The sequence below is a fragment of the Saccopteryx leptura genome, chromosome 8, assembly GCF_036850995.1.
Source record: "Saccopteryx leptura isolate mSacLep1 chromosome 8, mSacLep1_pri_phased_curated, whole genome shotgun sequence".
Taxonomy (NCBI): domain Eukaryota; kingdom Metazoa; phylum Chordata; class Mammalia; order Chiroptera; family Emballonuridae; genus Saccopteryx; species Saccopteryx leptura.
The window spans coordinates 41,062,664-41,090,411 of record NC_089510.1 but is presented as its reverse complement, the minus strand read 5'-3'; the positions used below and the strand labels follow the sequence as shown (position 1 = coordinate 41,090,411).

General features: G+C 38.0%; 1 protein-coding gene across 1 annotated transcript in view; it reads left to right on the top strand.

Annotated features, from left to right (window-relative positions):
- SLC9C1 (solute carrier family 9 member C1) overlaps positions 1 to 27,748 on the top strand; it is a 113,962-nt gene that overhangs the window by 56,087 nt on the left and 30,127 nt on the right. The window contains exons 12-16 of the mRNA XM_066346913.1: positions 329 to 454; positions 4,136 to 4,230; positions 7,538 to 7,657; positions 14,530 to 14,725; positions 19,184 to 19,363. Coding sequence (XP_066203010.1) covers positions 329 to 454; positions 4,136 to 4,230; positions 7,538 to 7,657; positions 14,530 to 14,725; positions 19,184 to 19,363 — 717 coding nt within the window. The remainder of the gene's footprint in view (positions 1 to 328; positions 455 to 4,135; positions 4,231 to 7,537; positions 7,658 to 14,529; positions 14,726 to 19,183; positions 19,364 to 27,748) is intronic.

Below are 27,748 nucleotides of genomic sequence, written 5' to 3'. Positions count from 1 at the left end.
GTAATGCTGATGCTATGGGGGAACATACTTTCAGAACTACTGGTTTAAAGTGTGATTATATGTGTGGTTATACTTTAGGAACTGTTAATAATGCCAAGTAAAGATAAAAGTATGCTATAATTCTGACCCCCCCCCCAAACTGGCAGTCATTTACATTGTAGGTAACTGTGTGAGTAATGAGGAAACTCATCTGAATATTTTTTTTTGTATCTAGAAAATTTTCTATAATTTTTCATACTAAACTAGTACATGAATTGCTTGAAGTTTATGCTAAACATATGTTAATACTCATATATTATATTTTGGCTTTGATGTGCGTTTTACTTAGCTGAGACAAAGAGAAACAACAGAACATCAAAAGGTGAACTGTCCAAAGTGTAATGAAGAAATAGACGAAACCCTTAACATTGAAGCAATGCAGCTGGCCAATAGGCATCTCTCGTCAGCACAAATAGTTAGTATTTTATTATACACTTTTAAAATTATTTTTCATGGCCCTGGTTGGTGTGCTCAATGGATAGTGCTTCGGCCTGGCATAGGGACATCCCAGGTTCCATCCCAGTCAGGGCACACATGAGAAATGGCCATCTGCTTCTTTTTCCCTCCCTCTCCCCCTACACTCCTTCACTTCTCGCACCAATGGCTTGGTTGATTCAAGCATTGGCCTCAGGCACTGAGGATAGCTCAGTTGATTTGGGTATTAGCCCCAGACAGGAGTTGCTTGGTGGATCCCAGTCAGGGTACATGTGGGAGTCTGTCTCTCTATCTTCCTTCCTCTCACTTAAAAAAAGAAATTATCTTTGACCTAAAATTATACTAAAGACGTTTTCCTTGCTGAAGCCATCTTTATTATGCTCACTGCATTGCTTAATAGATGGTTTACAAAGACAAAAGGAAGTTTGACATCTTGACTGAAAAGAGAGAGAGAGAAAAAAAAATCTACTTAATTGTGTTTAAGTAAAAGATGCTCTATTATGAGGAATTGGGAATGTCACAGCTTCCAACAGCAGGAAATACAGCTCAGCTCCACCTTCAGGTGCAGCGTGAAGTCAGCTCAATGACACTGCAGCTCTCTGGGTCCAAGCCAGTTTTTATGAAAGGATACCACCAAGTTCATTAATAATTGCTATTATAAGGAAGTATATTTTTATATAAAATCTCAGGTAAAAAAACTAGACAAATTATGTGTAAAACAGCAGCGTATAGGACTCTGTGGGAAACTGCTAGTTAGCATTTCCTCTCCAGGACTGAATATTGTCTACATAGTTGCCATGACTCATCCTCTTGAAAAGTTCAAGTCAGCCCTGCCTCATTGCATATGCAACAGTCATGCTCCTCTCAGCGATCCCAGCTGTACAGGACTCCAAGCATTCTACTTGCTCAATCTAACTTGGAAAATAAAAGGCCTATCGGTATAATTGTTCTCTCTTCAGCAGTAATCCTGGCAGACAGGTTGAGTCTCAAAGGCAGCTTTCCCAAGAACCTAAATAATTTCTTTAAGCAATTGAGGTACCACCACGAAGGATGAACTCATGCCCGTATGGTGCTTTGTTTCACCAGAGGATTTTATAAGATCGTGTCTTTGACTCACTTTCAGATTTTTAATTTTCCAGTCAGTTTCTGGATTTTTCAGGAAAATAAAATATTCAAGAACTCTTAAAACAATGCGGGAACTCCATTTGAGTCTTACTTTTACTGTTAAAAAGACATGTGACTCACGACTTATCTTTTTAGTCTTTATTCTCCCTGTCTGTAAAAGAGCAAACTTATGCTAAATGACTAACTGCTTAGATTTTTTTCACTTGTGATATACTGTGTTTTTACAGTATACACTCCATGTACCTTTTTGATTTCTTGTCTTAAATATATGTTTTCTATCATTACATCTTCACTGCTTTTGTGCTATGTGTGATTCTTAATGAGAAAATCCTATTTTTCTAAAGTAGGTTGAATCTCTCTGAACTAGATTTTCATTTCACCTCATATCTTTTTAGTCCTTCTTCCTTCTAGACATATTTTCATATTTATCTCAGTTTGTTCATTTGGTTCCTGCAGTCTTAATTCTAATGGTCCCTGCTCTTAACCATAATATTTATTAGTCTATTACAGTATTCAAAGCTTTGGGAATGTCTATTTAAATCTCATCCAGCCCTTGTTAACTGGGGCAATATCTTCTCTACAGCTGTTGGTTAGAAGAAGAAGCAGAGCATGGCAAGGCATGGTACAGGAGAAGCAGTACACCATATGGGGAAATGGGAGGCAGGTTTACATTCAGAGAGAACTGAGCTGCTAATGTGATCTTGGGAAAACTACTTAACTCCTTGAGCCTCAGTTTTTTCATCAAGAAAATACAAATCAGAATACCTGCTTCACAAACTTATTACAAGAATTAAATATTTTTACATAAAACATATATATATATATATATATATATTGGGCCCTGGCCGGTTGACTCAATGGATAGAGTGGCAGCTCACCATGTGGACATCCTGGGTTCAATCCTGTTCAGGGCACACAGGAAAAGCAACCATTGGCTTTTCTTCTCCTCCCTCTCCTTCTTCTCTTCCTTTTCCCCTCCCCCACTCACAGCCAGTGGCTTAGTTCAGTGGTCCCCAACCCCTGGGCTGCAGACCAGTACTGGTCCGTGGGCCATTGGTACCAGTCCACAGAGAAAGAATAAATAATTTACATTATTTCCGTTTTATTTATATTTAAGTCTGAGCAATGTTTTATTTTTTAAAAATGACCAGATTCCCTCTGTTATATCCGTCTAAGACTCATTCTTGACGCTTGTCTCGGTCACATTATACATTTATCTGTCCCACCCTAAAGGCCGGTCTGTAAAAATATTTTCTGACATTAAACCAGTCCGTGGCCCATAAAAGGTTGAGGACCACTGGCTTAGTTGGTTCCAGTGTCGGCTTCAAGCACTGAGGACAGCTCAGTTGATTCAAGCATCAGCCCTAGAGGGATGGAGGTGGGTGGATCCCGTTTGGGCACATGTGGGACTTTGTCTCTCCATCTCCCCAACTCTCACTTAAACAGATAAATAAATAAAACATGTATATCAGTTAATTCAATAATAGAGAGTTCAATAAATGGCAGTTATTTTGGGGAATCAAGCATTCTCTTAACTTTTTCTTACATTTGGGTGTGAATGGTGATTTAAGAATTAATAGATTTCTAGTAATGTAACTGCTTTATCATTTGTGTTGCTTTCATGAATTCCATATATGGTTTTCAGCTTTCTTATTTTCTCATAAGTTACAGTGCTTATCTTTGAGAATACAGAACATATTTAAATCTTACATTATTTTATAAGTATTTTAATTGTTTGAGGAGAAAAAAAATACTATGCTATTGAATTCCCTCATCTTCTAATTCAGTTCTATCTCTTTCTAGTATCCACCAGGATCAAAACCATATTTTAATATTTATAAATGATTGTGCACATGGTAGAGAAGATAGTACCCCTGGGGCCTAAGGAACCCAGGTATCCCTAGTTATAGCATAAATTCTAATTTGGGAAGGTGGTCTATGCAATGATTTTCAGCAGCATTCAGCACATGGAGGCCAGAGACAGTGTGGACAGTGGTTTTCCCAAGCATGAACCTAAAATGGAGTGAGCTCTAAATATATGGACTGAATGAGTGAGTGACTGTGTTCTCCATTGCAGTAGCAATTTATTTAAAGCCAGTAATACGCTGAAGACAGTTCTGTAGTCAAAATATTTGGGGAAATAGAATTAAATAGAAATGTAAATCAGGGTCCTTCACTGTAGACTCAGAGCCTTCAATATTCTAATATCCATTATGAACTTTTGAAGTGGAAATACAGCTTGAAGTGGTTACCAAACTTATTTGACCATAGAACTCCCCCTATTTTGGAAAATGTAATTAATATCTGGCAGAATCCTAGTTTCCTACAGAAAGAGTTGGGTTCCACCCACAGCTCAGACCCATCTTCGACACTGGGCTCGTCGTCTGGACTGCATGAGAGATTCTTTTTATAAAGATACTAATAGATTATTTGGGGATTTTGACTTCTTCCTCACAGATTATTTTTTTTCATTAAAGGGAATAAGTTGCCACTGTTATTCATGCTGATTAATGATTTGACTTAACGTTTCTTCTAGGCAAGCTACCAGAGACAATACAGGAGTGAGATTCTGTCTCAAAGTGCAGTCCAGATGCTGATAGGTGCAGCAGGAAGCCTTGGTGAGAAGGGCGAGTAAGTACATTGTCAGGAGAAAATTTCCATTCTCCTAAGCCACTGCATTTAGGAATTCATGCAAGTTCACCTTCTTGCTTTTGTCTGGTAATTGGGGATCATGCAATATTATGTGTGCAAGCCACTGTCTGCTCTACACCCTACAATCAGGCCAAACCACGTACACTCAGCTTTCCCAACTTGCACTACTCGTTCAGCCTTCTGCGTACATAAAGAAGCTGCTCCTTCTGACTGAGATGCTCGACCCTTTCTACTTTTGTCCCCAAAGCTAAGCTGTGATAAACTGCTCTTGCTTTTCCCTTAAGACTACTCAAATGCATCACTAAGTCAAAGACTTCCTTTTTATCCCCACCCAGACACCTCTTCCCACAATACATCCTCTCTGAACACTCAGTGTACACTTGTAATGATTTCTCTGAAAGTCTCCTTTCAGCAATGAGTTCCTCAAAGTCAGGGTTTTAGGCATTACCCTTAGCTGATCCCCTGTGCAAGGAAGAAAGCTACAAAGCCCGGACATAACTTTTTGTTGCGGTCCACACTCTGGGTGCTAAATCTCCTGCTCAAATGATCCTAAATTCATTTATGGAGTCTTCTTGGACCTTTTCCCATGGCTGTTAATGATCTCATAAGCAAACTGAGCCTTTGTGGAAAAAGGCCCCAAACTTAAAAGATGTGTCAGCCTGATGTCCCCCCCACCCCATACACCGGCTTGTGGTCCAGGAGAGGTAAAGAATGTGTGAGAACCAGCACACCCTGCAGCGCATTCTCATTGGAGCTCAAGTATAGATTTTCAAAGAGTCTATGCATTTTAATTGAAGCCTAGATATACAAATCATTATGACACTATCTGTCAAAAGAGGAAAAATAGAATATCTTACTTAAATGTTTAGTTTCTTGATTAATAATGTTTAAATATTTTATATACAGTACAAGGGCCTTCAGTTACCCTGTTGCTCCAAGCTCTTCAAATGCTTGGGGGCCCTGAGTGGTGTCCGGGTAGTTTGGGGAGAGGGTATGGCAAATGTTATTAACCTAAAGCAGCAATATGATGTGTACTTTTCAAAGAATGAATAAATGACATGCTGAAAAGCATTATCACTGCATTGTCCAGGAGACGTTAATGCAAACGTATATACAACAACAACAAAAGCAGTACAGGGCAGTTCAACCCAGTGCCTTGGTTTTTCCTCTTTAAATCCTCCAACAAAGCAGAAGCAGCAGATGCCTATGAATAAATGGACACAAAGAGGAGGTCAACAGCGGAAGAAAGAGGTTAAAGGGTTGGAAGGCCCTGTAGTGGACAATGAGGGCAAATTTTGGAATATAGAGATAAATGTTGAATACTAATATGCACAAGTCTATACGCCAAGCACTGTGGGGGATATCAAGATTAGTGAAATGGGGTTCCAATCTCGAGACCTTTCTATTCATTACACTTGTGCTGAGTACTTGCTTCTTTCTCGAGCTGCCTTGGAGCTGATTTTTTCCATTTGCTGATGATTCCTATCAGTAGCCTCATGTTTTTTTGTTTTTTTTGGGGGGGGGGGTGTCCTGTGGCAAGAAAAAAAAAACTAAGGAGAGAAAGTGTCAGGCTTATAAAGGCATACCGGGACCTGTGCTAAATACCTGTGTCATGACCGAAGAAATAATACTTTGAATAGAGAGCTTTAATTCATTTAGTCCTGTGTCAGATACAGTCTTAAACATTTTACATATATAATATATTAACAGTTTAAGTATTAAAGTCCTATTAGATAAGTGCTATTATTATCTTCATTTTGCAGATGGGAAAAGTGAGATACAGAGAGACTAAATAATTTACCCAAGGTCATTTGTTCAGTAAATTACAGAGCTTGGATTGGAAGCAAAGCTGTCTTACCATCCAGTTGAAAAGATCATACTCTTTTCCTAATGCAGATCTAAACAGCAAACACGTTGGTATAAAATAGGAATTTATTAGCTTGAATTACTTAATAATTTGGGTTGTCAAATATCACACACTTATTGATATTGCAGAATTTTAGGATTCATAGGAACTTGTAAAATAATCATATCTTAGATGTTAATTCCTTCAAGAAGACTTCCTGATTTTCCAAAACTATACTAATTGTGTCCCTCCTTTTGTGGGTCCAGTGTGTCCTCTTACTTATTATCTCCACAGAAATATTTATTATATACAATATAATGCAACTTTTATTTACATGTTTTATTCCACCAGTCTGCTAAATTCTTGAGAAGAGAAACTAGTATTTGTTCATGGTTTACTCCCAGCATTTAACAAGCGTAATAGGTGTCTAATAAATATTTCAAAAATTAAGATTGATTCAAGTCATATACATATTAGTGATGTTCTGTGTAATAACCACATGATTACATTGAATCACAGAGAACTGAAGAAATTTTTTCCCCAATTACATCAGTTTTCCTGTAGCAGAGAAATTGCACAAATTTCAGAGTGAGGACGTTATAATCAGTAGGAAAGACAGAGTCCACCTTTGAACTTAAATTGCAAATGACCTTTTATTAAGCCACTTTTTAAGTTAGGACCTTTGACCCAAAGACAAATTCTATCCTCCTTGTGATAAAGACAATGAATTCTTTCATCAGCAGCAGGCGAGTTTCTCATAAAACCAAGGAAATTGCCTAAGCATGACTAAATCACAGCACACAGATCTAAGCTGTCTCAATGGAAAAGTCAGCAGAAATCTACTGACAACTTGGGACAACTATCTTTTGAGATTTTATTACCACTGACTTCTCCAAGAAACCATTTTAATTCTCAATATACCACTTGTATTTCCCTCATAAATTCCCTGACTACTTGTCCAGAACGTAAAGGAGAAGAGATGAGAGGGTATGTGAGAGGGCCAGGATGTTCCATACCTACTTTCTCATTTAATTATCTCAGGCTGGCACAGGTATTTTTACCTCCATTTTACAAAGCAAACATGGTACTAAGGCAATTTGTAGATTGCTACACTGGATAATGGGGGTCCCAGATATTTGAAACATGGTATGCTTTCTACCCCTGAACCTCATTTCTCTACTATTTTAAACCATGTCACTCCAGTATTTTATACTCTCTGTTTCATGAGTGAGCTCCACAATAGAACTTCATAATTATATGTCTACTGTAGCAACAACTTTGTGAAACTATTCCCATAAAAATGTCTCATTTCCAATCATCACTGGGAAAAATAGTCTTTTTGCTTTCTGACACTACTGTATTACACTTAACCCAAAATTTTGAAAGCATGTTCAAAAATTTATTTATTTGTTTGTTTGTTTGTTTCTCTTTCTTTTTTAGCTATATGGATCCAGAGACATTAAAAAATTATTCTGAAAGCAAAAAAATTATTCGCTTTATTAGAAAAGTATTGCTCAATTTGATGTATAATACTAAAAGGGAAGAAGAGGTCTCATCAGGGTAAGTGCCTTTGAATCTTATTAGAAATGCTATTATAGTCATTTGAATTTCCCTTTTTATTTTATTTTATTTTTTTTGTATTTTCTGAAGTTGGAAACGAGGAGGTAGTCAGACAGACTCCCACATGCGCCCGACCGGGATCCACCCGGCATGCCCACAGGGGGCGATGCTCTGCCCATCTGGGGCGTTGCTTTGTTGCAACCAGAGCCATTCTAGCGCCTGAAGCAGAGGCCATGGAGCCATCCTCAGTGCCCGGGCCAACTTTGCTCCAATGGAGCCTTGGCTGCGGGAGGGGAAGAGAGACAGAGAGGAAGGAGAGGGGGAGGGGTGGAGAAGCAGATGGGCGCTTCTCCTGTGTGCCCTGGCCGGAAATTGAACCCGGGACTCCTGCACGCCAGGCCGACGCTCTACCACTGAGCCAACCAGCCAGGGCCTCCCTTTTTATTTTAAAAAATTTATATATTGAATACTTTCCAAAATATTACTTACATACATACAATGTTACTTAAAAATAGATAGTATAACTTTTTTTTAAAATAGATTTCACATAACAAGGTTAACTATTAACAATTTTCAAGCATGCCATTCGGTGTTATTTAGTAAATACACAATGATGGGCAATCGTTACCTCTTAACAAATCTCACATTTTCATCACCCCGGTACTGTACTTATTTATCACTCACTTCCATTGCCCCTTTGCCTGAACACCTAGATAGCAATAGTCTTCTTCCTGTCTCTGTGAATTTATCTATTCTGAATGTTTTATAGAAATAAAATCATACAGTATGTAGCCTTTTGTTTATGGTGTCTGTCACTCAGCATAATGTTTTTATCCACATCATGGCATGTACCAATACTTTTATTTCTTCTTACCCTGAATAATGGTCCATTGTATGCATATACCCATTTTGTTTACCCATTCATCAATTGATAAACATTTGGGTTATTTTTCACCTTTTGGTTCTTGCTAATAGTGCTGCTATGAACATTTGTGTATAAGTATTTGAATACCTGTTTACCATCTTTTGGGTATACAGCTAGGAGTAAAATTGCTAGATCATGTGATAATATTATGTTAGTTTTTAGAGAAGATTTCAAATTTTTTTACATAACTTCTAGACCATTTGTAAATCAGAAAGTATGAGTTCATCAACTTTTCTTATTCAAGATTGCTGCAGTTATTTAGAGTCAGTGGCAATTGTATAACAATTTTTGAATTAGCTTGCCTATTTTTGGGAAAATGCCATTGAGATTTTCACAGGGCTTGCATGGAATCTGTAGGTAGCGTTGGGGAGTGCTGTCATCTCAACATTAAACTTTTCAATTTGTGAACATGGGACATCTTTTCACTTACTGAGTTCTGCTTCAATTTGTTTCAGAAGTGTCTTACTGTTTTCAGTGTACAAGTTTTCAGTTAAATTTAATCCTAAACATTTTTTTTCTTTTTGACGCTATTGAAATCAATTTTTTTCTCTTACTTTTTTATTATTAAGTGAGAGGTGGGGAGGCAGAGATAGACTCTCACATGTGTCTGACCAGGATCCACCTGGCAAGCTCGCTATGGAGCGATGCTCTACACATCTGGGGCTGCTGCTCTGTTGCTCGGAAACTGAGCCATTTTAGTGCCAGAGGCGAGGCCATGGAGCCATCCTCAGTGCCCGTTTGAGCCATGGCTGTGGGAAGAGAAGAGAGAGACAGGGGAAAGTGAGAGGGAGAGAGAGAGAGAATGGGGAAGGGTGAAGAAGCAGATGGTCACTTCTTCTATGTTCCCTGACCAGGAATCAAATCCTGGGCTTCCACACACCTGGCTGATGATACTCTACTGCTGAGCCAACCAGCCAGGGTCTATTTTTTCTTAATTTTACTTTTGATTGTTTCTTCCTAGTGTGTTTTTATACATTGACCCTGTATCCTAAAGCTTTGCTAAATTTATTCTCAGTTTTTAGGAATTTTCTAGAATTTTCTGTATATAAGATCATGTCATCTATGAACAGAGATAATTTTACTTCTTTCTTTCCAATTTGTGTGTCTTTTACTTCTTTGTTTCAAGAGAAAGAAGTATAGACCCTTCTTCTCAGTAAGAGTATCAAAGACTGTGTCTATCTTTAATCCATCATACTTAATAAACACCAAAGAATATTTTTGTAATATAGTTATTTTAAAGCCTTTAGTACTAAGTTGAGTGACAAGTTTCTGAGTAATTATATCTGTTGATATAACTTTAATAAAAAGAGAAATTTGGAAAACTAGAATTTATAGTCAATGCATCCTTTAGACCAGGGGTAGTCAACCTTTTTATACCTACCACCCACTTTTGTATCTCTGTTAGTAGTAAAATTTTCTAACCACCCACCGGTTCCATAGTAATGGTGATTTATAAAGTAGGGAAGTAACTTTACTTTATAAAATTTATAAAGCAGAGTTACAGCAAGTTAAAGCATATAATAATAATTACTTACCAAGTACTTTATGTTGGATTTTTGCTAAGTTTGGCAGAATAAATCTTTATAAAACAACTTACTATAGTTAAATCTATCTTTTATTTATACTTTGGTTGCTCTGCTACTGCCCACTGTGAAAGCTGTGAACGCCCACTAGTGGGCAGTAGGGGCCAGGTTGACTACCACTGGTTTAAACAATTTCCAAAATGCCATTCATCTCAATGTGTGCAATACATATTCCAAAGTTACATGCTTTTTGAATTCCCATCTCCATCATTTATTAGCTGAATGAATTTTTTAGGTCTCAGTTTTCTCATTTGAAAAATGGGTATACTAATATCTGTCATATTCTAGAGGCTAACTGATTTACATAAAACAGCTGGCAAAGCAACTGACATATAGTAAATATGTAGTTTAAACATATAGTTAAAATATGCTAGTTGGGTTCTCCTCTGCCTTCTTTACAGAATTGTTGTAAATATTACATAGTATGTGTAAAAGTCCTTAGTCTAGGGACTAGCACTGGGTAAGCACTTAAATGTTAACACTGAATAGTGTTCTATTCAAAATTAAGTTCTCTAATCAATGGATGAAATCATCACCATCAAAATTCAACAAACACAAAAAGAAACAAATAACCATGGAAGGAAATGAGTAGAAATTACAGCAGATTGACATCCTTAAAACTTCAGTTAATAGAATCATTTAATATGGACCATAAGTATTACTGAAATGTTGCAATTAATAGGTGATGGACTCATGAACATGGACAAGTCAATCACCAAAAGAAACTGAACAGAAAAATGAAAAAATACTTATAATTCTTAAAATTAAAAATTAAACTTATTCAGAATTGAATATAAAACCAATATGGTGTATCTAATTTGGAGAAATGAAGCTAGAACTGAGCAAATAAGAATAAATGCATAGCATTGGCAGGGCTCTGATAGAAAAATATCAGGACCCTGAGCTCCAATGTGGTAACATTTTGGTGGACCAACCTGAGGATCTTGAACCCCCACAGCCTCATGAACACTCTGTTCTGATAGAAGCAGCCACCTTTACCCTGCTAGAGGATAAAATCCCCCTAGCACCTTCAGATGCTGCCAAGACATCACAAGATGGAGCTTGTCTTTGTTTCAGGTTAGTCTCTACCACCTTTCATTGTTTCCAAGGTAATTACCCAGGTTAGATCTCAGCATAGCTAGAGAGTGAAAAATAGTCCCTATTTCATGATACTAAAACTTATCAACTGAAGGAATTACAATACCTGACTAATACTAGAGAACACTAGTAGAATGTATAAGGGAATAATTCTTGAAAAGATTACAAGATAAAGCCAAACTGTGAAGAATTTATTGGCCTGATGGCCTTATTCATGATAATTCAAGTTTCAACATTCTGTCAGGGACACTTGGAGTTGGTACAGTTACACTCCTCAAATGGGTTTTTGAAGCTTGACTGGGTCAAAAACCTATAATAATGAGGTACAGATAATAAAAATTGGGATATATAACTAGATTAATTATATGAGAATGAAGAACTAACCTCATGACCTTATTCTCTGTCTTTATTCACCTGAAGGACATTTCCCTTCACCAAGGCAACAGTAATAAACTCAATGATAGATATCTTCTGCAGGACATGGTTGGCAATAGCTGAAGCTGCAAGAGAACTAGTCTCTTTTGTATCAAAAGAATTTGGGACTGGCAGAAGACAAACGGCAACACTTAAATGTCAAAGAAAAAGTATGCATATTTTATTCTGTGAACAGCAAACCTGGGAATGACTAACAAATTATGTATGTCAAAGGGCAATATACAGTTAACTCAGTGTTACTTGACTTTTCTAAAAACAGATAGCTGGTCCTGACTAGGTGGTGGTGCAGTAGATAAAGCATTGGCCTGGAACACTGAGGACCCAGGTTTGAAACCTTGAGGTTGCCGGCTTCAGTGCAGGCTCATTAGCTTGAGCACAGGGTCATTAGCTTGACCCCAAAGATCACTGGCTTGAGCAAGGGGTCACATATGAGAAAGCAATCAATGAGCAACTAAGGTGTCACAACTATGAGTTGATGCTTCTCATCTCTCTTTCTTCTCATTTGTCCCTGTCTCTCTCTCTTAAGAAAAAAAAAAAGACAATGAGCTGGTGGGCAAAGGGATGAGATCACCTACTGCAAAAAAAAAAAAAAAAAAAATCATGATTCCTCACCTTTTCTCTAGATCTACATCAGTTCTCAGGCCCATAGCCCTTCAGAAAAGATGACAACAATACCACATGTATACAGGATAAATAGTCTCTCAATCTTTTTTTCAAATGGACCTTTAGTCACTTTACCAGAGTAATTGTGCATTAGGAAAAAGAGAATACCCACATTTTAATACTTTTGGGATATGGCTTTTACCCATAGTGACACCGAAAGCTTGAAATGCTATCATGGTCCTCAAGTTAAATTGGGATCATATTTTTAGGCTAGATGATATACAAAGTTTCTAACTCAGTCTGTCTCATGGCAGTATTTAAAGAGAGAATTGAAGATATGGATTTAACAGCAAAGGGCAATTAGAATCCCTGTATCCACAAAGATGTTTCAGCACAAGGCAAGAATTGCTGATGAAAAAGAAGTTACTGATTTCAAAGGACACAATTGTGCTTCAGGTTCATGAAATGGAATGGACTAAGCATGTGTACAAGCACTAAACTTGCCCAAAAGATGCCTGGAAGCTATGAGCCGAAGGTCCTTGAATTTCATCATTTTGTCATTCAGTGTCAGAAGATGTATTAGCTTGAGTTGGGACAGATTGCACATATGGATGTAGTCCCCCTTCAATTTGATGTCCCAAGTAACAGAACTGTTGATAAGAAGGGATGAAAACTGTAACTATGAAGACAAGTGGACATGACAAGAGCCATTATACAGTTGTTCTAGCTTATTGTGCTGACAGAACCAAGCTGCCTCTTATGCTGATTTTCAAATGCATAACAATGCCAAAAGAAGACATTCCTCTAGGAGTGATTGTTCACATTCATGATAAGGGTTGGATAGACATAATGGGATGAAGATTTGATTTGAGAAAGTTTGGAAAAGGAGACCAGGTGGGCTTTTATGCAAAATTGCCCTATTGGTGCTTGATCAGTTCAAAGCACACATAACAAAAAAACACAAAGATTGCTGCAGAGCAAAAAACAAAACCTGTCATTATTCCTGGAGGCTTGACATCCCAGCTCCAACCACTTGATGTCAGCATTAACAAACTCTTTAAAGCTGCCATGAGAGATGAATGGAACCAGTGGATAAAGTCTTCTGGGGACAATTTAACACCAGAAGGAAGAGTGAAGAAACCAACTATAGGAGAAGTTTGTACCAGGGTGAAAAGGTCCTGGAATAATATCAAGATTGAGATCCTTGTCAAGTCATTTAAGAAGTGTGGCATTTCAAATGCCATAGATGGAACTGAGGATGATGCAATAGATGAAGACAGTGATTCATCATCAGACACAGATGAGGACAAGCTAATGGATGGGAGTTTTGACAGCGATGAGGAGTTGTATGAATTTTATGATGAATGAAACTTGAGTTCAGTAACATTACATAATACATTTTTTTTTCATATTTCAGGCCCCAAAATTAAGGTGCATCTTATACATGGGGAAATATGATATTTTAACCAATCTTCAATCAGTAATAATTAATTATTTCATTTGAGTTTTAACAATAGCTTATTCTATTGTTTGAATATTTAAAAATAATGTAAAAAATAAGTGAAGTAAATCTTTATAATTCCATTCTCTAGCATACTTGACATGAAAATAATTTTCCACAGCATATATAGTACATTACTTTACATTTTTTGATAAAATGTAGGCCCATACTGTTCCACACATACATCCTAGGGTTTGTTCTTTACTTTATGCCTTAACAAGAAAAGAGGCTCATAATATATTGTTAGGAGAAAAAAAGAATCAGATTACAGGACAATACATATGATTAATTCCTTTTGTGTTTATAGATATTGATTACATAAACAAAAGGATTGGAACACTATTCAGACTGTTAATAGTACTTATCTCTGAGAAATAGAAGTTTTGGAAGGTGGAAAGTATTTTTTTTCTTTTCTTTAAAATATTTCCAGTTTAAATTGCCTTATCTTATGAACAGGAGTATTTCTATTAAAAATACAGTAAAAATGACTGAGAGGTGAGAAAGGTGAGAAAGAAAGAGGATAAACCAGTACGGAGTCATTTAACAGAAGTGGGAATTAAAAGGACAATACCTGAAGCAGGGTGCCAGAAAGTGCTAGCTAACGAGGCTACCTCCTAGAACTCAGCTGGGCTCTGTAGCTAGTGATGATTAAAAGAGAACCTGACATGTCAGGAAAGTTATCAATGTAATTCTTTTATCAAATAAAACTCTTTTTTTTTTTTTACAGATCTCTCTTACTTCATATAGTTCATAAAATAGTATTTACTGAAGAATTTGAGTATGTCGGATACCTTGTGGTACTAATGAATATGTTCTTTATTATAATTTCTTGGGTGCCTAATTTAGGTCAAATCTATGAAAATGAATTGAAATATTCTTACTATTTTTTTATTGCATTTTACATCCTGGAGGCCCTATTTAAGGTAATTCGAAGTGTGTGTGTGTTTGTGTGTGTGTGTGTTATATTCGAAAAGGAGATTTCTTAACTTCATTTTCAATACTAGCTGAAGTTTTTTAAGAGTATATGAAATTCTCTTCCACTTCTTAAACAAATAAACTTTAGGTTTTTACTTTTTTATTTTTTTATTTTATTTTTTTTCATTTTTCCGAAGCTGGAAACGGGGAGGCAGTCAGACAGACTCCCGCATGCGCCCGACCGGGATCCACCCGGCATGCCCACCAGGGGGCGATGCTTTGCCCCTCTGGGGCATCGTTCTGTTGCGTCCAGAGCCATTCTAGTGCCTGAGGCAGAAGCCACAGAGCCATCCCCAGCGCCCGGGCCATCTTTGCTCCAATGGAGCCTCGCTGCGGGAGGGGAAGAGAGAGACAGAGAGGAAGGAGAGGGGGAGGGGTGGAGAAGCAAATGGGCGCCTCTCCTGTGTGCCCTGGCCGGGAATCGAACCTGGGACTCCTGCACGCCAGGCCGACACTCTACCGCTGAGCCAACCGGCCAGGGCCAGCTTTAGTTTTTAAAGGTGATTTTTAGAGTGACTCAATAGAACATAGCCGTACTTTAAGGATTGATTTTGTGTTTGCAAAAATAACTTTTAAGTAGTGTGTGTCAAAGGGTCCCAGAGTGAGTTTCACAGCTATTGGCAATGTTCCTAATCGTAGCAGGGTAGTGAGCTCAGAGATGTTGGTTTTACTATTTTTATACTATATAGTAAATAAATGGACAAATAGACTGATAATTATTATCATGATTTGATTTTTAAATCCAATGTAAAGGTAATTGTGAAATAATGAAAATGAACACCCACAAAATGATAACAGTATTGTGTCATATGGATCAATTAGTTGTAATATAAAGAATTTTAGCCAGAGGATTTAAATAAAAGAATTACGCTTGACTTGTGGTGGCACAGTGGATAAAGTGTTGACCTGGAATGCTGAAGTCACCGGTTTGAAATCCCAGGCTTGCCTGGTCAAGGTACATACGGAAAGCAACTATGAGTTGATGCTTCTCGCTCCTCCCTCCACCCCCATTTCTCTCCCTCTCTTCACTCTCTAAATATTAATAAATGAAATCTTTAAAAAAATTATACTTGATATTTGGACAAATTATACTTGATATTGGATATTTAGTAGAAAACTAAAATACTACTGCAGAGCCATAATGTTGGAGAGGGGATGGATTCACACCCAGTCACATAAATTCCAAGTTATTTGGAATGACTATAAGATATTTTATATATTTAAGAGAAAATAAAACAATGTTAGGATTGCTTCTAGGGTTAGGGTGAGAGTGAGGAGTTCCCTATAATATTACGTAATATTATGTACTATAATGTACTATAGTGGAAAGAGCACAGAGCTAAGAGTCAGTAAATTTGACTCTGGATTGGGTGTTCTCTGACAAACTGTTCACGAGGTCCTTGAACTTCTTCCCTCTTCAATTTTTTTTTCTTCTATAAATGAGTCAGGGTTGGCCTAAATAATTATTGCAGATCTCTCTAGCTTTATGATTATTTGCAGTCTGTACATTTAAGCTGCCATCATAGCCATGCATAGGTGCAGCTTCATTCATTTAGGCCCACTTATGACAGCAGCACTGGACTGTAGAGACATGGTTATACTTTATAGCTGAGAGAATATTCCCAACTCTGCAACCCTGGCCTTGTCTCCCTTCTACTTAATTCAGGATTCATCCTCACTATCCAATTTTCTTTTTCTTTTCTTTTTATTCAGTGAGAGGAGGTGGGCAGAGAGACAGACTCCCACATGTGCCCCGACAGGAATCCATCCCACAAACCTACTAAGGGGCAATGCTCTGCCCACTGGGCTGTTGCTTCTTTGCTCGGCAATCAAGCTCTTCTTAGTACCTAAGATGGAGGCCTTGAAGCCATCCTCAGTGTCTGGGGCTAACTTGCTCTAATTGAGCCATGGCTAAAGGAGGGGAGAGAGAAAGAAGAGAGAGAGGGAGGGAGGGGTGCAGAAGCAGATTGGCACTTTTGTGTGCCTAGACTGGGATTCAGACCAGGGACATTTGCGCTCTAGGCCAACACTCTACCACTGAGCCAACCAGCCAGAGCTATCACTGCCCAATTTTCAAGCTTGCCTTTACTTACCATTTCCTTTACCCTGTTTTCTATTTAGTTCAGTTCTGCTCCTTTGTACTGTGCCTTTTAAAATATCCATTGTGTTAATAAAGAATCAGCCATAAAGCACCAGTCATTTTGATAACATTTTAAATCCTTAAATTAACCTTTTAAGGTAGATATATACCATGCTTTGCATTTTACAGATGAGGGACCCAAGTCTCTGATAAGTTGTACAACTTGTCTAAAGCCACATAGCCAACAAATAATAGAATCGGAACTAGTCCCTTAAAGTTATTGTCCTTTCTAATAAATAAACCTGCCTTAAAATTTCCTCCCTATATTTTCAACATTTTCCCAAATGCTCTTCAACCTATTAGAGAAATGGGTCTTTTGAAACCTTCTCAGAGAAAGGGTAATCACTATTCTTCATCCAAGAGCCAGAGGGTTGGATGACCTGAATTTACAAACGTTTTTTGACAAACTTACATTCAACAAACCTCTGTCTCTTTGAAGCCCACATTATCCTTTCATACCAGGTTCTACCTCTCCTATAGCTGTGTTCTACTGATTTCAAGATAACTCCTTCATATTTCTGAATACTTGGTATTTGAATAAAGACTTATTTTTTATACCAATCATCTCAAGTTTCTAAGAGAATGATCCAACCTATGCCTGTTTCAATAAGAAGAAAATGAGGCATCTACAGAGGCTAAGTGGTGATGTGGGCTGGACCTCACAAGGCCAGAATCTGGTCTTTTTTCTGGATTCATACATTGAATTTTCTCATCCTGGCCAAATGTGAGCAGACTCAAGGGAAATAATTCTACCATTAAACACACAGGAGTCTGTTTATAAATAAGCACAGAATTTCTTAATTTATAATAGCTCTTATATTCTCCCTGGGACATGAATGTGTCTGCCTCCTATATTTTCTTTGGATCATGGTGACTAAATGAAGACAATTAATCAACATTACAAATCAGTTATCTTCGGTATTATAATAAAAGACTACACAGTTGCTATAAAGGGGGGAAAAAGATCCTTACACACAATAGTAGGGTCAGAGAAGAAAGGCTTTCAAGGGTAGTAGATGCTTGAGCTGAATTTTGAATAATGAATAGGAGCAAAAGTAAGGAATGAGTACCATGAGTACATAGCATAATAAAAAACAAGAACAAGGGAAAACTTAAAGGCAACATTGTGGCACACACAAGGAACATAATTCCTGATGACTGATGCTTAGGGATGAGTTGGTCAAAATGGATATTGGAGAGATGTTAAATTTGTGTGCAGAAAAAAAAAAATTTGTGTGCGGAAGATAGAAAATGAGACAGGAGACATAGCCCTGAATTATATGGTAAAGGCTCCAGAGACCATGCTATCTCTTCTCTTCCTTGGCATCAATTACCATTGATAGTCTAATGATGCCTATATTCACATCTCCAGTCAGATTTTATCTAGAGCCTCAGGTGATAAAGACAATAGCTGACTGGATTTTTCCATCAAATTACTGTGCAGATGTCTCAAACAACATATTTAAAGCAAATATATTTTCTCCAAACCAACTTTTTATTTAAAATTCCACAGGAAACCCAATCTCCCAGGCTGAAATCGACAATATTTTTTTAAACTTCCCACTTTGTTAGATATAGTAGGTTTACAATAAAAGTTTTTTTAAAATAAAGAAAGAATAAATTAATAAATTATCATAAAGTAGTAGGTATTTTGAATATTTTCTCCTTTGGGATAGATATGTCAATAAAATACTAATATTTCAATTTAAGATACTTACTAGTATTTTATTTATTTATTTATTTATTTATTTATTTATTTATTTATTTATTTATTTAGTAAGTAAGCATCAGAGAGGCACAGACAGACTCCCACATGTGCCCAGACATGGAAATACCTGGCAAGCCCCTTATCAGGCGATGCTTTGTGGGTCTGGGTTGCTGCTTCATTGTTCAGCAACTGAGCTCATTTAACACCTGAGGTGAGACCATAGAGCCATCCTCAGCACCCAGGGCTAACCTTGCTTGAATCATTTCAGCCATGGCTGCGGGAGAAGAGAGGGAGAGATAAAGAGAGAGGGGAAGGGAGGGTTGGAGAAGCAGATGGTCGCTTCTCCTGTGTGCCTTGACCAGGAATCTAACCTGGGTCTTCTAAACACCAGGCCAACAATCTATCGCTGAGCAGACCGACCAGGGCTCTCACTAGTAATTTAGAGAAATAGATTGTTGAGGTAGATCAGAGAAACACCAAACAAGTGATGTTTTCAGTTATTATAGGAAAATGGTACAGAAAAAGCACAAATAATATAATTTCTTTTTAAATCAACAGATAACAGTAATGAGGAAGGAATACTTTTTGCAGACATGGAACACATTTGAATTAGTAATTACACTAGTTGGCATCATAGACATAATAGTTCCTGAGGGAATTTTCACTTATTCTACTTTAGACTTGATTGAAATCTTTTTTAAAATTATTGGACTTCTTCGCATACTACGCTTAATAAAGGTAAAGAATTTTAAATCATGCAATTTCAAATTTGACTGTTTCATGAAATGTAAACTGAAATAAGTTAACTAGTTCTATGGCTTCCACTTCTGTTGGGCTGATGTTTATATTTGAAATTTTAGATTCTAATGACAAATTAAGTTTTATAGCATTATATTATAAATATTTAAATTATACATTGGGGAACACTTTTTTTTTATTTTCTGCTGTATGAGATTTTAGAACTGTTTCTATATATTTCTGCATCGCTGACTCCAAATCTGAAATCCGTTTTTTGGTGCATACTCTAGTTTTGATGCAATTTTAATTTCTTTTTTTTATAAATAAATTTTTATTTTAATGGGGTGACATCAATAAATCAAGGTACATGTATTCAAAGAAAACATGTCCAGGTTATCTTGTCATTCAATTCTGTTGCATACCCATCACCCAAAGTCAGATTGTCCTCCATCACCTTCTATCTAGTTTTCTTTGCGCCCCTCCCCCAACCCCTCCCCCTCTCCTTCCTTCCCTCCCCCCGCCCCCCCGTAAACACCACACTCTTGTCCATGTCTCTTAGTCTCATTTTTATGTCCCACCTATGTATGGAGTCATATAGTTTTTAGTTTTTTGTGATTTACTTATTTCGCTCAGTATAATGTTATCAAGGTCCATCCATGTTGTAAAAGATCCGATGTCATCATTTCTTATGGCAGAGTAGTATTCCATAGTATATATATACCAAAGCTTTTTCATCCACTCGTCCTCTGATGGACACTGGGCTGTTTCCAGATCTTTGCTATTGTGAACAATGCTGCCATAACCATGGGGGTGCATTTCTGCTTTTCAAACAGTGCTATGGTGTTCTTGGAGTATATTCCTAACAGTGGTATAGCTGGGTCCAAAGGCAGTTCAATTTTTAATTTCTTGAGGAATCTCCATACTGTTTTCCACAGTGGCTGCACCCGTCTGCATTCCCACCAGCAGTACAGGAGGGTTCCCTTTTCTCCACATCCTCGCCAGCATTTATTCTGTGTTGTTTTATTGATGAGCGCCATTCTGACTGGTGTGAGGTGATATCTCATTGTGGTTTTAATTTGCACTTCTCTAATAATTAGTGATGTTGAGCATTTTTTCATATGCCTGTTGGCCATCTGTGTGTCCTCTTTGGAGAAGTGTCTATTCATTTATTTTGCCCATTTTTGGATTGGATTGTTTGTCTTCCTGGTATTAAGTTTTACAAGTTCTTTATAAATTTTGGTTATTAACCCCTTATCAGATGCATTGTCAAATATATTCTCCCATTGTGTAGTTTGTCTTTTTATTCTGTTCTTATTGTCTTTATCTGTGCAGAATCTTTTTATTTTAATAAAGTCCCATTTCTTTATCCTGTCTTTTATTTCACTTGCCTGTGGAGACAAATCAGCAAATATATTGCTGCGAGAGATGTCAGAGAGCTTACTGCCTATGTTTTCTTCTAAGATGCTTATGGTTTTACAGCTTACATTTAAGTCTTTTGTCCATTTTGAGTTTATTTTTGTGAATGGTGTAAGTTGGTGGTCTAGTTTCATTTTTTTGCAGGTAGCTGTCCAATTTTCCCAACAGCATTTGTTGAAGAGGCTGTCTTTACTTCAATGTATACTCTTACCTCCTTTGTCAAATATCAGTTGTCCATAAAAGTGTGGGTTTATTTCTGGGTTCTCAGTTCTGTTCCATTGATCTATATGCCTGTTCTTATGCCAGTACCAGGCTGTTTTGAGTACAATGGCCTTATAATATAACTTGATAACCGGAAGTGTGATACCTCCCACTTTATTCTTTCTTTTCAAAATTGCTGAGGCTATTCGTGTTCTCTTTTGGTTCCATATAAATTTTTGGAATATGTGTTCTATATTTTGAAGTAAGTCATTGGTATTTTAATCGGTATTGCATTGAATTTATAAATTGCTTTGGGTAAAATAGACATTTTAATGATGTTTATTCTTCCTAACCATGAGCATGGAATATGCCTCCACTTGTTTGTATCTTCCCAGATTTCTTTTATCAGTGTTTTTATAATTTTCTGAGTACAAGTCTTTAATCTCCCTGGTTAAATTTATTCCTAAGTACCTTATTTTTTTGGTTGCAATGGTAAAGGGGATTGATTCCTTAATTTCTCTTTCTGACAGTTCATTGTTAATGTATAAAAATGCCTCTGATTTCTGAGTATTGATTTTATATCCTGTCACCTTGCTGAATTCTTTATCAGGTCTAGTAGTTTTTTTACTGTGACTTTAGGGTTTTCTATATACAATATCATATCATCTGCAAATAATGATAGTTTTACTTCTTCTTTTCCAATTTGGATGCCTTTTATTTCTTTTTCTTGTCTGATTGCTGTGGCTAGGACTTCCAGAACTATGTTGAATAAGAGTGGTGAAAGGGAGCACCCCTGCCTTGTTCCTGATCTTAAGGGGATTGCTTTTAAATTTTGCCCATTGAGTATAATATTGGCTATGGGTTTGTCATAGATGGCCTTTATCATGTTGAGGTATGTTCCCTGTATTCCCACTTTGCTGAGAGTTTTGATCATGAATGCGTGCTGGATTTTATCAAACGCTTTTTCTGTATGTATTGAAATTATAATGTGGTTTTTCTCCTTCCTTTTGTTTATGTGATGAATCACATTGATTGATTTGTGAATATTGTACCAGCCTTGCCTCCCAAGAATAAATCCCAGTTGTTCATGGTGTATGATTTTTTTCATATATTGCTGGATCCAGTTGGCTAATATTTTGTTCAGGATTTTTGCATCTAATTTATCAGGGATATTGGCCTATAATTTTCTTTTTTTGTGTTGTCTTTGCCTGGTTTTGGAATCAGAATTATGCTCGCCTCATAAAAGGAGCTTGGAAGTCTTCCTTCCTCTTGAATTTTTTGAAATAGCTTGAGAAAGATAGGAGTTAGTTCTTCTTTGAATGTTTGGTAGAATTCACTTGTGAAGCCATTAGACCCAGGACTTTTCTCTTTTGGGAGTTTTTTGATAACTGTTTCAATCTCATTTGTTGTAATTGGTCTGTTTAGGTTTTCTGATTCTTACAGATTAATTTTTGGAAGATTATATGTTTCAAGGAATCTGTCCATTTCATCTAGGTTGTCTAGTTTTTTGGCATACAGTTCTTCATAGTATTTTCTTACAATATTTTGTATTTCTGTTGTGTCAGTTGTTATTTCTCCACTCTTGTTTCTTATTTTATTTATTTGAGTCCTCTTTTTTTTTTCTCGGTGAGTCTAGTTCAAGGTTCATTGATCTTGTTTATCTTTTCAAAAAACCAGCTCTTGGTTTCATTGATCCTCTGTATTGTTTCTTTAGCCTCTATGTCATTTATTTCTGCTCTGATCTTTATTATTTCCTTCCTTCTACTAGGTCTGAGCTTTACTTGCTGTTCTTTTTCTAGTTCTTTTAGATGTAGGGTCAAGTTCTTTATTTGAGCTTTTTCTGGCTTCTTGAGGTATGCCTGTAATGCTATAACTTCCCTCTCAGGACTGCTTTTGCTTTGTCCCATAAATTTTGAGTTGATGTATGCTCATTATTGTTTGTTTCTAGGAATTTTTTTATTTCTTCTTTGATCTCATTGTTTACCCATTCATTATTTAATAACATGCTATTTAGTTTCCAAGTGTTTGAGCATTTTTCAGTTTTTCTGTTGTGGTTGATTTCTAGTTTAATGCCATTGTGATCAGAGAAAGTGCTCGATATGATTTCAATCTTCTTAAATTTTTTGAGTCCGCTTTTGTGCCCTAGCATGTTGTCTATTCTAGAGAATGTACCATGAGTGCTTGAAAAGAATGTATATTCTGCTGTTTTAGGGTGAAAGGTTCTGAAGATATCTATTAAATTGAGTTGATCTAGTATGTCCTTTAAGTCTGCTGTTTCTTTGTTAATTTTCTTTCTTGAGGATCTATCTATTGATGTTAATGGGGTATTGAAATTCCCTACTATTATAGTATTGCTGTTAATCTCACCCTTTATATCTATCAACATCTGCTTTATATATGTAGGTGCTTCTATATTAGGTGCGTAGATATTTATAACAGTTATATCTTCCTTTTGGATTGCTCCCTTTATCATTATGTAGTGACCTTCTTTATCTCTAACTATAGTCTTTGTTTTAAAGTCCATTTTGTCTGATATAAGTATTGCTACCCCAACTTTTTTTTCATTTCATTTGCATGAAATATTTTTTTCCATCCTTTTATCTTCAGGCTATGTGCATCTTTTGATTTAAGGTGTGTCTCTTGTAGACAGCATATGTATGGGTCCTGTTTTCTTATCCACGCAGCTACCCTATGTCTTTTGATAGGATCATTTAATCCATTTACATTTAAGGTTATTATTGATATGTAATTGTTTATTGCCATTTTATTCTTTAAAACTGTATTCCTCTTTTGCTATATTCTTTTTCTCCTTTGATCTGTTTACAACAGGTCCCTTAGCATTTCTTGCAGCCTTGGTTTGGTTGTAGTGAATTCCTTGAGTTTTTGTTGTTTTTTTTTTGTCTGTAAAGCTTTTTATTTCTCCTTCAATTTTAAACGATAGCCTTGCTGGATAAAGTAGTCTTGGTTGTAGGCTCTTATTCTGCATTACTTTGAATATTTCTTGCCATTCCATTCTGGCCTCAAATGTTTCTGTTGAGAAGTCAGATTTCATCCTTGCCCTGGCCACTTGGCTCAGTGGTAGAGTGTCGGCCTGGCATGCAGAAGTCCTGGGTTCGATTCCCGGCCAGGGCACACAGGAGAAGCACCCATCTGCTTCTCCATCCCTCCCCCTCTCCTTCCTCTCTGTCTCTCTCTTCCCCTCCTGCAGCGAGGCTCCATTGGAGCAAAGATGGCCCGGGCGCTGGTAATGGCTCCTTGGCCTCTGCCCCAGGCGCTAGAATGGCTCTGGTAGCAACAGAGTGACACCCCGGAGGGGCAGAGCGTCGCCCCCTAGTGGGCATGCCAGGTGGATCCCGGTTGGGCGCATGCGGGAGTCTGTCTGACTGTCTCTCCCCATTTCCAGCTTCAGAAAAAAAAAAAAAAAGAAGTCATCCTTATGGGGGCTCCTTTGTAGGTGATAGTCTTTTTTTCTCTAGCAGCTTTTAATATTTTCTCTTTATCACTTAGCTTTGGTATTCTAATTATGATATGTCTTGGTGTTGATTTCTTTGGGTTTCTCCTTAATGGAGTTCTCTGTGCTTCCTGAACATGTGAGATGTTTTCCTGCCTTAATTGAGGGAAGTTTTCAGCTATGATATGTTTGAACAAAGTCTCTATCCCTTGTTCTTTCTCTTCTTCTTCAGGAACCCCTATGATGCGGATGTTATTTCTCTTCATGTTGTCACAGAGCTCTCTAAGAGTTTCCTCAGACTTTTTGAGTCTCTTTTCTTTTTTCTGCTCTGCTTCCATGCCTTTATTTATTGTGTCCTCTAACTCGCTTATTTGATTCACTTCATCCATCCTGCTTTTAATTCCTTCCATTGTGTTCTTTATTTCAGATATTGTATTTGTTATTTCTGACTGATTCTTTTTTATTATTTCAATGTCCTTTTTTATATTTGCTATCTCTTTATTTAGGTTTTCGTAATGACCATCTATTGTTGTTCTAATATCTTTGAGCATCCTAACAATCGTTATTTTAAACTCTGCATCTGGTAATTTGGTTATATCTGATTCATTTAGGTCCTTTTCTGGGGATTTCTCTTGGTTCATTTGTGTTGCATTTCTCTGCCTCCACATTTTCTCCGTGTAAAGGAAGGTTTTGGCCCCTGGAGTACACTGGTTGTGGCCTCTGTTCCCTAGGTATGGTCTGCCTGCAGGCCCACCACCCCCTCTTCTGTTCCTGCCTAGGGCTTTGGGGTTTGGGCGTTGTGCCTGCCCACTGGGGCTGTTGCTGTGGTTCCACCTCTCCTTCACAGGAGTGGCTGTGCTCACATGCTCGGGTGCACAAGCCTTAGTGGCCATGGCATTTGCCCCGCCACTGTGGTTGGTGTTATGCTCAGTCCTGAGGGCACTGGCAAGCACCTTTGCTCAGCTGCAGGTCTCTGCCTGTTTCTGGGCTTTTGCCCTGCCCTTGTAGGAGGAGTCCGCTCATGGAACAGCTGCTAGCCTTGGCTCTACTGGCCAGGCAGGACTGCGTGCCCATGCTCAGATCAGTAGCAGAACTCCACCTGTTCTGGGCTTTTGGCTCCACCCCCGTGGGAGGAGCCAGCTCCCAAGTCAGGCCACAAGCCTCGGTTCCACAGGTGGGGCAAGGTTGTGCTCCTGCACCCTTGCTCAAGGGCTGGTCTCCACCACTTCTTGGGTTCCCGCCTTTCCTCCGCAGGCTGGATTACAGACTGCCGGCAGCTGGGCTTGACCGCTTTTGCACACCCCCTCCTCCCAGCCGGGCAAGACTGAGTTCACCTGTGAGCCCAGTGGCGGCCAGCAGGCTTCTGCCCCTGCCAACAGAACCTCGCCTCTGCGTCCCACTGCTGCCCACCCTCTGGCAAGCCCTCAGCATGTGGGGTGCGGGCACTGCAGCTCAGACCCTAAGGCTCACTACTGTAGCCCCTAAGCTTTCTCCTTCTAAGCAACTCTGCTGTCAGTGCTAATAGGGAGCTTGTTTGGCTGGTGTCCTGCTTCCCTTTGCTTCCCTTTGCTGGTATTGCTGTTTCTGGGGGAAATATTCACTTCAGATAAGGGTGGCTGTCTCCCAAAATGTTTCTCCTTGTGCCTCATAGATTACATTCTCTTCCTGCTACTCTGGTATTCTCCTCTCTCCCCATCCCCCGGAGCCCTGGGTGGGTGGTTGTGAGAAAGATTTTCTGCGTGGTCCCTTTAAGAAGAATCCTGGGTCTGAGAAATCAGACTCTTTCTCACAAACAGTATCCTGACTTGTTTCCAGCTAAATACTGTCCTTACACCCTTTCTGGGCTCTGGGGCTGCAGGCTGGAGCTTTGTTCCTGGGGCTCAGGACCCTCCCCTCTCTGCTAAACTCACTTCCTGCCACGTGAGTCTCTCCTGGCTGCCATTTGCTCCAGGGAGCTGGGCAGCCTCCTCTGCATTTCCGCTTTTCCTACCAGTCTCGGTGTGGCTTCTTTGGTGTTCCTTGGTTGAAGAGTCCTCCTAGTTTAGTCCAAAGTTGGTTTTTCCAGGTGATAGTTGTTAAAATTAGTTTGTAATCCACTTTGGATCTGGGAGGTACATGTTGGTACGTCCGCCTACTCAAGCACCATCTTGTTTTCCCTTAATTTCTTTTTGTTACAGTTAATGGCATACATTGGTTTTTAAATTGGCTTTAAAGGGCAACGACTCTTGCACTGAACATAACCACAAGGCAATTAATATTTTACAAACATCACTTTTACATAATTGTAGTTATTTTTAAATTTAAAAAATTATTATCTGATAAAAAACACCCTCTTATTTTGTTTTAAGATTGAGTCATGGCTTCTTCAAGTAAGCGTAAATATAAGAATAGTCCTGACACCTTCTGTTGTTATATATATGGCTGTTACACACTTCACCATCAAAGGCGCAATATTTCATCATTTGTGACAGTGCATATATTGACTATTTTCAAGTTCCCCTTGGCGATCAACACAAGAATTGGGCTCCTTGTATTGTTTGTCATAATTGTGATGAAATGCTTCATGACTGGACAAAAGGAAAATGCAAAGCAATGCCTTTTTGGTATTCCCATGGTTTGGCGTGAACCTAAGGACCACAGCAGTGACTTTTATTTTTGTCTTATCCATACAAAGGGCATTGGCAAGAAAAAAACGGCTTATGATTGCATACCCTAATATTCCTTCAGCAATACAACCTATCCCACACTCTGAGACACTTCCAGTTCCAGTTTTCAATGGTTTTATTTCTTCTAAGGACGAAGAAAGTGAACACAGTGATCAAGTGCATTTTGATAAGATGCATGAGAAAATGGTTGTAGAATCTGAAGGGTCTTCTTCTAATGCCAAGCAGTCATTAACCCCTCAGTAGTTTAGCCAACCTGAATTGAATGACTTAGTAAGAGATTTGGGCCTATCAAAGCAGCTGAGTTATTAGCCTCCAGGCTTCAAGAAAAGAATATGTTTCACTGGTCAGCTAAAGTATCCCATTTCAAGAAGCATAAACAAATTTGTGTGAACTTTTTTTCCAAAGACAAACAGTTCGTTTACTGTCATGATATTAGTAGTCTTCTAAGCCAGCTAGGTGTTACCACTTACAGTCCAACAGAATGGTGGCTATTTCTTGACAGCTCTAAATGGAGTCTGAAATGTGTTCTCCTACACAATGGTAATGTTTAGGCAGGCTTCCAATTGGTTATTCAACTCATCTGTGAGAAGATTATAATGACATAAAAATTGTCCTCAACTTTCTGAAGTATGAGAAGTATAACTGGATCAT